The sequence below is a fragment of the Elephas maximus genome, chromosome 13, assembly GCF_024166365.1.
Source record: "Elephas maximus indicus isolate mEleMax1 chromosome 13, mEleMax1 primary haplotype, whole genome shotgun sequence".
Taxonomy (NCBI): domain Eukaryota; kingdom Metazoa; phylum Chordata; class Mammalia; order Proboscidea; family Elephantidae; genus Elephas; species Elephas maximus.
The window spans coordinates 66679993-66692210 of NC_064831.1; the positions used below are offsets into that span (position 1 = coordinate 66679993).

The 12218-nt window shown below is 37.3% G+C and overlaps 1 protein-coding gene across 11 annotated transcripts in view; it reads left to right on the forward strand.

Annotated features, from left to right (window-relative positions):
- Nucleotides 1-12218, forward strand: part of SCAPER (S-phase cyclin A associated protein in the ER) — a 495697-nt gene that overhangs the window by 24678 nt on the left and 458801 nt on the right. For 10 of the 11 annotated variants that reach the window (XM_049852841.1, XM_049852843.1, XM_049852837.1 and 7 more), the window contains one exon: nucleotides 11449-11566. In XM_049852841.1, the coding sequence (XP_049708798.1) occupies nucleotides 11449-11566 (118 nt within the window). Of the gene's footprint in view, nucleotides 1-11448; nucleotides 11567-12218 lie in introns of those variants that run through there. The other variant, XM_049852845.1, reaches the window with a different exon arrangement.

Below are 12218 nucleotides of genomic sequence, written 5' to 3' on the forward strand. Positions count from 1 at the left end.
TATTGTGTGTTGCCTTTCCCTTCACCTAAAATGGTTCCTATTTACTATCTAATTAGTGAAAGCCCCTCTCCCTCCTTCCCTCCGCCCTCTCATAACCATCAAAGACTATTTTCTTCTTTTGTTTAAACTATTACTTGAGTTCTTGTAATAGTGGTCTCATACAATATATGTCCTTTTGCAACTGACTAATTTCACTCAGCATAATGCCTTCCAGATTCCTCCATGTTATGAAATGTGTCATGGATTCATCATTGTTCTTCATCGATGTGTAGTATTCCATTGTGTGAATATACCATAATTTATCCATTCATTGGTGGATGGGCACCTTGGTTGCTTCCATCTTTTTGCTATTGTAAACAGTGCTGCAGTGAACATGCGTGTGCATATAGCTGTTCGTTTAAAGGCTCTCATTTCTCTGGGATATATTCCAGGGAGTGGGATTACTGGATCGCATGGTAGTTCTATTTCTAGCCTTTTAAGGAAGCGCCAAATTGATTTCCAAAGTGGTTGTACTGTTCTGCGTTCCCAGCAGCAGTGTCAAAGTGTTCCAGTCTCTCCACAACCTCTCCAACATTTATTATGTTTTTTGGATTAATGCTAACCTTATTGGAGTGAGATGGAATCTCATTGTAGTTTTGATTTGCATTTCTCCAATGGCTAATGATCGTGAGCATTTCCTCATGTATCTGTTAGCTAGCTGAGTGTCTTCTTTGGTGAAATGTCTCTTCATATCTTTTGCCCATTTTTTAATTGGGTTATTTGTCTTTTTGTAGTTGAGTTTTTGCAGTATCATGTGGATTTTAGAGATCAGGCGCTGATCAGAAATGTCATAGCTAAAAACTTTTTCCTAGTCTGTAGGTAATCTTTTACTCTTTTGGTGAGCATAGGTGTTTGATTTTTAGGAGCTCCCAGTCACCTAGTTTTTCTTCTGCATTGTTAGTAATGTTTTATATACTGTTTATGCCATGTATTAGGGCTCCTAGCATTGTGCCTATTTTTTCTTCCGTGACCTTTATCATTTTAGAGTTTCTATTTAGGCCTTTGATCCATTTTGAGTTAGTTTTTGTATATGGTGTAAGGTCTTTCATTTTTTTGCAGATGGATATCCAGGTATGCCAGCACTGTTTGTTAAAGAGACTGTCTTTTCCCTATTTAACTGACTTTGCGCCTTTGTCAAATATCAGCGACTCATACGTGGATGGATTTATGTCTGGATTCTCAGTTCTGTTCCATCGGTGTATGTATCTGTTGTTGTACCAGTACCAGGCAGTTCAATAGGTTCTGAAATCAGGTAGAGTGAGGCCTCCCACTTTGTTCTTCTTTTTCAGTAATGCTTTACTTATCTGGGGCCTCTTTCTGTTCCATATGAAGTTGGTGATTTGTTTCTCCATCTCATTAAAAAATGTTGGAATTTGGATTGGAATTGCATTGTAACTGTAGATGGTTTTTGGTAGAGTAGACATTTTTACAGTGTTAAGTCTTCTTATGCATGAGCAAGTTATGTTTTTCTACTTACGTAGGCCTCTTTTGGTTTCTCGCAGTTTTCTTTGTATAGGTCCTTCACGTCTCTGGTAAAATTCATTCCTAAGTATTTAATCTTCTTGGTGGCTACTGTAAATGGTATTGATTTGGTGATTTCCTCTTTGATGTTCTTTTGGTGGTGTAGAGGAATCCAACTGGTTTTTGTATGTTTATCTTATATACTGATGCTCTGCTGAACTCTTCTATTAGTTTCAGTAGTTTTCTTGAGGATTCTTTAGGGTTTTCTGTGTATAAGATCATGTCATCTGCAAATAGAGATACTTTTACTTCTTCCTTACCAGTCTGGATGCCCTTTATTTCTTTATCTAGCCTAATTGCTCTGGCTAGGACCTCTCCAGCACAGTATTGAATAAGCGTGGTGATAAAGGGCATCGTTGTGTGGTTCTTGATCTCAAGGGAAATGCTTTCACTCTGCCATTTAGGATGATGTTGGCTGTTGGCTTTGTATAACCAAAGAAACCAAACCCAGTGCCGTCCAGTCGATTCCTACTCAATACTCCTTATTATGTTGAGGAATTTGCCTTCTATTCCTATTTTGCTGAGAGTTTTTATTATGAATGGGTGTTGAACTTGTGTCAAATGCCTTTTCTACATCAATTGATAAGATCTTGTCTTTTGTTTTATTTATATGATGGATTACATTAATTGTTTTTCTAATGTTGAACCATCCCTGCATACCTGGTATGAATGCCACTTGGTCATGGTGAATTATTTTTTTGATATATTGTTGAACTCTCTTGGCTAGAATTTTGTTGAGGATTTTTTCATCTAAGTTCATGAGGGATATATGTCTGTAATTTTCTTTTTTTGTTGTGTCTTTATCTGGTTTTGGCATCAGGGATATGGTGACTTCATAGAATGAATTCGGTAGTATTCCATCCTTTTCTATGCTGAAATACCTTCAGTAGTAGTGGTGTTAACTCTTCTCTGAATGTTTGGTAGTACTTTGCAGTGAGCCTGTCCAGGCCAGGGCTTTTTTTTTCTTGGGAGTTTTTTGATTACCTTTTCAATCTCTTCTTTTGTTATGGGTTTATTCAGTTGTTCTACCTCTGTTTGTGTTAGGTAGGTAGGTAGTATGTTTCTAGAAATTCATCCATTTCTTCTAGGTTTTCAGATTTGTTAGAGTGCAATTTTTCATAGTAATCTGATATGATTCTTTTAATTTCAGTTGGGTCTGTTGTAATATCGCCCATCTCATTTCTCATTCAGGTTATTTGCTTCCTCTCCTGTTTTTCTTTTGTCAGTTTGGCCAGTGGTTTATCCATTTGGTTAATTTTTTTAAAGAATCAGCTTTTGGTCTTGTTAACTCTTTCAATTGTTTTTTTCTGTTTTCTATTTCATTTAATTCTGCTCTAATTTTTATGATTTGCTTTCTTCTGGTGCCTGAGGTTTTCTTTTGTTCCTCTCTATTTGTTCAAGTTGTAGGGATCATTCTTTGATTTTGGCCCTTTCTTCTTTTTGTATGTGTGCATTTATTGATATAAATTGACCTCTGAGCACAGCTTTTGCTGTGTCCCAAAGGTTCTGATAGGAAGTGTTTTCATTCTCTTTGGATTCTATGAATTCTCTTTTCCTTAATGTCATCTATAACCCAGTCGTTTTTGAGCAGGGTATTATTCAGTTTCCAAGTGTTTGATTTCTTTTCCCTGCTTTTTCTGTTATTGATTTTTACTTCTATGGCCTTATGGTCAGAGAAGATGCTTTGTAATATTTCAGTGTTTGGATTCTGCTAAGACTTGCTTTATGACCTAGTATTTGGTCTATTCTAGAGAATGTTCCATGCGCATTGGAAAAGAAAGTATACTTGGCTGCTGTTGGGTGGGGTGTTCTGTATATGTCTGTGAGGGCAGGTTGGTTGATTGTGGCATTTAGATCTTCTGTGTCTTTCGTGAACTTCTTTCTGGATGTTCTGTCCTTCACCGAAAGTGATGGGTTGAAGTCTCCTACTATAATCATGGTGCTGTCTATCTCACTTTTCAGTGCTGTTAGAGTTTGTTTTATGTATCTTGCAGCCCTGTCATTGGGTGCATAAATACTTAATATGGTTATATCCTCCTGGTATATTGGGTATTTTATTCTTTTCAATATTATTATAAATGGAATTCTTTTTTATTTTTTTCCCCAAATTGTGCATTGCTTGTGTATAGAAGCCCACATGATTTTTGTTTGTTGATCTTGTATTCTGTGCTGAATTTATTTCTTAGCTCTGTTAGCTTTCTTGTGGAATCTGAGATTTCTATACATTGTAAGATCATGTCATCTGAATTTTTTGCCTATATTTTGTTGTGTAGAACTCAGCCACGTGACCATCTATCTACAGGAGAGTCTAGGAAATATCTAGCTTTGTACTAGGAGGAAAAGCAAGTGGTTTTGGTGAACGTATGATAGCCTCTGTCACAGGAGGCTCTTACAGTGATTTAGGCTTGAGATAGTAATGACTTAAAACAGGATGGTAGTGAGTTTGTGGTTTCAAATTATATTTAGCAAATTTAAGGCTCGATATATTATTTAGATTGTGGGCTAATCTAAAAAACGCAAATCCATTGCCACTGAGTCGATTCTGACTCATAATGACCCTATAGGACAGAGTAGTACTGCCCCATAGGGTTTCCAAGGCTGTAAATCTTTATGGAGGCAGACTGCCACATCTCTCTCCCTTGGAGTGGCTGGTGGGTTTGAACCACCCACCTTTTGGTTAGCAGCTGAACGTTTAATCACTGCGCTACAAGGGCTCTTCTACCTATAACAGAGACCCCAAAATATATTAACTCATACAAGATAGAAGTTTTATCCCTGCTCTCTCCACCTTGTAGTAATAGTACAGACAGCATCAGATCAACTAGGGCTTTACTTTTAGAAACGTGTGAAATATCAGTAAGAACTGACAGCTATCATACCTTACTGAACAGGCTTCTAGCCCATTGTTCTGTGATGTTAGGGAAATTATACCGGTTACATGGCTTCTCATGTAAGTTTCATGATTTGTAAAAATATATGTGAGGACTACCATTCTTAGAATTTTTATGTATTCTTGGTGTTCACTATTAATTTCTCCTTCATACTATCAAGGTCTGTAATAATGGGAACCGAAGAGAAACATTCTTTATTGAATTATTCAGAGAACTGAAAACCCATTTTAAATAAGATACGAGAATTCCATTTTGTGGAAACTTAGTTTGGATGAATTTTGAAGAGCTTGTGTAAAGTGGGAAATGCTGTGGAGGTGCAGATATAAATATTTAATAACTGATGCTTGTAAGTATTTCAAGATTATGAGCAAAGGTAAAAGTAGAAGCTATTTAGATTTTTTTAACCTAGGAGAGAGAGAAGAATTTCTTTTCCCAATCTAGGAACAAGTCTCAGAAATACATAGATAATTTGGCGAACATTCTGAACACTTGCTTTCTTAGATTTACATGCTGCAAAGAGTCAGATATAAAAACTTTTCATTGAAGACGGATGTTCATGTCCTTTACTGAAACGTTTAGTATTTGAATAAGCTCCTGTAAAATCTCCATACAGCACTAGGTGGCACACTGTGACTTTGAATGAAAAAATATATATATATATATTTTAAGTCTCCTGGAAGACAAGAACCTAGGTAAAAATGCTGTTGGAGATAGACATTTATAATGGAATGTAGTATCTCAGACTCATTTATTACATTTTGAACCCTGATACTTAGATGACGATGTTTAAAATTATTGTGCATAAGTTACCACTGGTATTTTTTTAAAAATTAGAATTGGATTATTAAAAATGATTAGAATTACGGGTTTTTACTGAAAGAAGTTCCTTTAGCGTATTACAGAAAAGCATCCGTGCTTTGAATTGGAAATGGTTTTTAGTCAGATGTTGTAGTTAGGTGAGTAGTTATAATGTATTTGTATATGAAAAAATTTGGAATGTGTGTGTGCATGTGTGTATGTGTGTGCTAAGTACAAAAGAACTAGCTTGGTAAAATTTATGGTAGGACTGAAATGTTTATAGAAGAAAAGAATACTACGTTTGCAGTTTTCTGGTCTAGCATGACTGATATGCTATCACTTGGTAATCCATTTTAATTTCTGGAAACTCATTACTACATGGTGCTTCTTGAATTAGGATATAATTTATGAGATAGTGAATTTTATGATGTGATGTATAACTATATGTATACCTGTAAGATTTTAAAATACAAGTTGTATAAGGGAATTATCTGATAAAGAGCTGAAAGTAGGCTATGTATTTAAACTTGTCCATCTGGCCTGCAATAGAGAGAAAGGTTGATACTTCTTGGTTAAAACAATGCTTAGCTAAATGATAAATGCCAGCATAAATTAGAATTGATTTATAATCTTGGGAGATACTGTTAAGCTAAAGAAGGTTTCACGGTGTTACAGTTTGGAAAGTGTGGGAGTACACAGAGAAGAGATAATTCAAGACTTTTTCAAATCTGGAGGGTACAGGATGGACCTGGGAGAGTGCACAGATAAAATGAGTTCCAGTGAAAGCTTAATGACTCAGGTAAGCAGATGCCATGTGGATATCCAGGATAAGGTCAGAGGAGTGAAGGAATGTGGGCGTAGGTGTGTTATGCTGTAGATGTAAAAACAAAGTTCTGGAGAGGAAAATTTGGGTTAGCCTCTCAGTACGGGGTATTAGAGTAGAAGATAGCAGTCTTTGTTTTCCCAATAGTTTGGGCTAGTTGATTGGTTTACTCATCGTTTGTGTACGGAAACCCAATCCCTGTCACTCATGTATTTAGCTGCTATGGTTATTCCCTTTTTACTACATAATAAAATTTCTCTTTCTATTGAATCACTCCCATCAGCATAAAAATATGACATGCTATCATTCATCTTAACCCTCTCAACTCATTTCCAGCTTCTCCTTTTCTCTGTTCTCTGTCATGGGAAAACCCCCAAAATGTTTTATACTTACAGCCTCTTCTTTCTCACTTCATCATTCTCTGTTGAGCCCACTGCAGTCAGGCTTTTGACCCTACTCTTCTACTGAATAAGTACTAATAAGTTATTGATTTATTAGAGTTTATTATAAATTACTTTATCACTTCAGGGATGGTATAGAGCTGTCCATCTTACTGTTTCTTCTTTGAAGGTAAGGAGATTTTCCCCTTCTGAATGCTCTCAAGATTTTAGCTTTGTTTCAGGTTTTCATCAGTGTTTCTATGATATGCTTAGTTATGTGTGTGTGTGCTTTGGGATTTGTCCTGCTTAGGATTTGTAGAGCTTCTGGTAGACTTGGGCTGATATCTTTTGTTAATTTATCTTATACTACCAAAGACATTAGTGGGACATTTGGTGAAATTTAAATAATTGCTGTAATTTAGGTAAAAGTTTTTTTTTTTTTTAAATCAGTGATAATGTCCTCATTTTCATAGTTGTAGTGTAGTTAGTTATATAACAGTATCCTTTAATATAACCAAAACCAAAACCAAACCCTTGCCGTCGGGTTAATTCTGACTCATAGCAACCCTATAGGACAGAGCAGAACTGCCCCATAGAGTTTTACGTACTAAACTAGGGGCAGTGAGCATCATGACAGCACTTTATTCTCAAATGTTTTAGAAAATACGTTTAAGGACATTTTGAGTATTCTTGGTACTAATTTGTAACTCTTCTGTAATTTTGAATTTATTTCAAAATAAAAAATAGTGTCTTTCTTATCTACAAACCTGTCTATCTGCCTAGCTCCCAGTTGGCTTTTTGCCATTCCTCTTGTTACTACCACCGTCAAAGCCACTGTCATCTCTTGCCTAGACTGTTGTATTAACTGAATAATTTGTCTTTCTGCTTGCGCTTTTGTAGCACTACTATCTCTGCACAGCAGCTCAAGTGATTTTTAAAAAAATGTGAAGCAGAAAAACGGCACACTCCTACTGCAAACCTTCCACTGACTACCCATATCAATAAAATCTCAAGTTCTTAATGTGACCTCCTAGGTGTTGCATCCACTGGTCCCTGGATGCTCCTCTTCCTTTTCCCACTCCAGCAGTAAAGTCTTTCATTCTGTCCCTGGGACACATCAAGCGTGCCTGGCAGGGTTGCAGTTCCGGTTCCTTGGCCGGGGACGCTCTTTCCCTAGATGTCTGCACATAATTCGATTTTTTATTAGCATGTTGCCTCCCCAGAGAGTACATCCTCGATAATTTTTATTGCTCTATCCCACTTTTCCTGCTTTCTTTTTCTTCGTAATCACTGCCTGAAATTTATATTTTTTCATTATTAGTTTTCTTGTTTAACTTGTCTACTGGATTTTAAACTGTGTAAGGGGAGGAACTTTGTCTTGGTTACAGTTTTATTTCCAGTCCTTCTAATAAAGTGTCTGCCATATGGTAGACATTTCAAAAATATTTGTTGAGTGAATGCATTATGCAGTTATTCACTCCTCCCATTTGTTGTTGTTGTTAGGTGCTGTCAAGTTGATTCCCACTCATAGTGACCCTATGTGCAACAGAACGAATCACTGCCCGGTCCTGTGCCATCTTCACAACTGTTGTTATGCTTGAGCCCATTGTTGCAGCCACTGTGTCAGTCCATCTCATTGAGGGTCTTCCTCTGTTTGACTGACGCTCTGCTTTACCAAGCATGATGTCCTTCTTTGGGGACTGATCGTTTCTGATAACACGGCCAAAGTATGTGAGACGTAGTCTCGCCATCCTTGCTTCTAAGGAGCATTCTGGTTGTACTTCTTCTAAGACAGATTTGTTCATTCTTTTGGCAGTCCATGGTATATTCAGTATTCTTTGCCAACATCACAATTCAAAGGCGTCAGTTCTTCAGTCTTCCTTATTCATTGTCCAGCTTTTGCATGCCTATGGGGTGATTGAAAACACCATGGCTTGAGTCGGGCGCACCTTAGCCCTTAAAGTGTCAACTTTGTTTCTTAACGCTTTAGAGAGGTCTTTTGCAGCAGATTTACCCAGTGCAATGCGTCATTTGATTTCTTGACTGCTGCTTCCATTGGCGTTGATTGTGTGGATCCAAGTAAAATGAAATCTTTGACAGCTTCAATATTTTCTCTGTTTATCTTGATGTTGCTTATTGGTCCAGTTGTGAGGAATTTTGGTTTCTTTATGTTGAGATGTGACCTTTATTGAAGGCTGTAGTCCTTGATCTTCATCAGTAAGTGCTGTTAAGTCCTCTTCGCTTTCAGCAAGCAAGGTTGTGTCATCTGCCTATTGCAGGTTGTTAATGAGTCTTCCTCCAGTCCTGATGCTGCAGTCTTCTTCATGTAGTCCAGCTTCTTGGGTTATTTGTTCAGTACAAAGATTGAATAAATATGGTGAAAGGATACAGCCCTGACACACACCTTTCCTGGTTTTAAACCATGCTGTATCTCCTTGTTCTGTTCAAATGACTCCCTCTTGGTCTATGTACAGGTTCCTCATGAGCACAATTAAGTGTTCTGGAATTCTCATTCTTCACAATGTTATGCACACACTTGAATGCCTTAGCATAGTCAATAAAATACAGGTAAACATCTTTCTAGTATTCTCTGCTCTCAGCCAATATCCATCTGACATCAGCAATGATATCCCTCTTTCTGCATCCTCTTCTGAATCCAGCTTGAACTTCTGACAGTTCTCTGTCAGTGTATTGCTGCGACTGCTTTCGAATGATCTTCAGCAAAATTTTACTTGCGTGTAATGTTAATGATACCGTTTGATAATTTCTGCATTGCGTTGGATCCCCTTTCTTTGGAGTGGGTACAAATAAGAATGTCTTCCAGTTGGTTGGCCTGGTAGCTGTCTTCCAAATTTATTGTCAGAGGTGAGTGAGCACCTCCAGTGCTGCATCCAATTGTTGAAACATCTCAATTGGTATTCCGTCAGTTCCTGGAGCCTTGTTTTTCACCAGTGTCTTCAGTGCAGCTTGGACTTCTTCCTTCAGTACCATCCGTTCTTGATCATGTGCTGCCTCCTGAAATGGTTGAACGTAGACCCCTTCTTTTTGGTATAGTGACTCTGTGTATTCCTTCCATCTAAATAGATCTCTGTATTTCTTCTTTAATTTTGGATGGAATACACATTGTATGTGTATTCCATGCAGTAGTAACATGTTATGAGTAAATAACATAACCACACTAAAGGAATTGAGGATGAAAAGAACTAACTTAAGTAACTTTGGAAAACGGTACTCTGGCTAAAGACAAACTATGTAAATGCTGTAGTCTGGTTCGTAAATGTGTGTGAGAGTATGGGTTAGCAATTCTGAAATTACTTTATGTGTATCTTAGAACTGAACAGGTTAAGTAAATATATTGTAGATAATGAGACCCTGGTTTCTTACTGTTGGAGAAAGAAGTTACAAGTGATGCAAGAGAAAGGCTAAAGTGAATCCTGTGGTGTAGGATTGAAACCAGAAATATCAGTATAAACTCATGGTATTTTATACATGAGCACACACATACACAGATACAGATGTGTGTGTGTGTGGGTTAGTATGTATACATATGTTGTTGTTAGTTGTCATTGACTTGGCTCAATTTACAGTAACCCCATGTATGTACCAGAATAAAACGTTGCCTGATCTTGAGCCATCTTCATGATCACTGGTTTGTTTGAGTCCATTGTTGTGGCTATCGTGTCAGTCCATCTCGTTGCGGGTTTCCCTTGTTTTTGCTGACCCTCTACTTTACCAGTGCATATGTATCGCTCATAGTATTTCTACTGATTCTGTGGGTTGAATGGGTGGCTCTTCTCCTGTGGTGTAGGCTGGGGTGCTGCAGCAGTTTTCTGGGTATTTGATCGGGCTGGAATGTCTAAGATGGCTCACTCGTACTGTGGCAGTAGATGCTGTCTGTCAGCTGGGAGTTCATCTAGGGCGTCAACCAGCGTGCCTATATGTGGTCCGACTACTGTGGCTTGGGCTTCTCACCTCTGGGTTTTATGAATGGCTATCCTGAATGAACATTCCAAGAGACCTGGGTGGAAGCTGAAAAAGTTCTTATGACCTGGTCTCAGATGTCATGCATTTTCATTTCTACCTCATTTATTGGTGAAAAAGCAAGTCACAGAGCCATATTCAAGGGGAAGGGATTACACAAGGGCATGAATATCAGCAGGGAGATGGAAATTTTTGTATATTAGCCACCACACTAGTTAATTCTTATATTTTTTGCTCTGCTACGTTTGCTTCACTCATCTGGATTAACACTTTGAGGACAAGTATAATACCCTATATTTCTTTGTGCTCTCCTGAGTGTCTTACTTATGCTGTGCACATAGTAATTACCCAGCAAATTTTTTGTTACCTAAGGATTCCAGGAATGCTAAAAGTTCAGGCTGGCAAGAACAAGAAGAGGGGGTGAAGGCATCCACTAATTGGACTGGGATTTTGGGCCTGGGGCAGTGGTGAACTTGATTTAGAAAGAGGTATATTGCCCACGTGTAGTTAAGTGTTAGGTGTATCTTTGTACTTATATGAATGCTTTAAGATCTCTTTCTTCTCGTACATACTTGGCTTATAAAAACAGACTATTTTCATACAGCATTGATTAGTGGGGAGGTAGTTTCCTTAATGTTACTGGACCTGGCTCCACTGGCCCAGAGCCTTGGTGGGGCTGAACCTGTAGGCTAGAGCTGTTTTCAGGCCGGGTGGGACTAGAACAGACAAAAATAAGATATATTCATTATGTACAGAGTTTGATTATATTTATTCTTGAAATAATTTATTTATAAAGTTGTAAAATTTAGTCTTTTTAGACCTAAAAAAGACCAGTGACTTACTGTCTTTGTTTAACCTTGCTCCCAATCTCAAATTAGTTTTAAGTATTTTATCTCAAATTAGTTTTAGGTTTTTTCTTCCTGAGAAAATATGAGAAACAATGAATTCGTTCATCATATATGTTCTATATGTTGACTTAAGTTGATCTAATAAATCTTCTCTTTTCTGTCCATAGGCTTCATTCCAGCGCTCCAACAGTCACGACAAAGTAAGGAGAATAGTTGCAGAGGAGGGTCGGACAGCAAGAAACCTAATAGCTTGGAGTGTTCCACTAGAAAGTAAAGATGATGATGGTATGTATTAAAAAAATTAGTTTTGCTTTTAAGTCATTGTTGTTGTTGTTAGGTGCCATTGAATCGGTTCTGACTTATAGCGACCCTGTGTACAATAGAACAAAACACTGCCTGGTCCTGTGCTTTCCTCATAATCGTTGTTATACTTGATCCCATTATTGCAGCCACTGTGTCAGTCCATCTCGTTGAGGATCTTAGGATCTATTTAATCCTAAACAGTAAGATATATTGTAAAAACTGTTCGCAATTAGAACTCTTGGGAAATTCATATATGTTAAATAAGATAAATAATCTTTTGTTGCTTTCCTATTTTACCTAATATACAAATGGTTTCATAAAAGTGTTACTGTTAGGTTGGCTGTTTTGGTAGGAATGAAGTTGGATTTGTTATGTTATTATGACTGGCAGATAATTCTTTTTTTAACTCACAGGAGATTTAGATTTTTTTCTTTCATTAAATTCTTAGTATAAAAATGAAAAAATAAGTTCTTAAAAAATTCACTGTACTTACCATGGTTAGGCATAATTTAATGATTTAGAAAATAAAAGATAATTATATTTCTTTAGTTCTCATTATTATTTGGACCAGAAGAAAAAATCGTCTCTCAAGTCCCCTTCCTTTGATTACCAGGGGCAGTGTGATTCCACTATT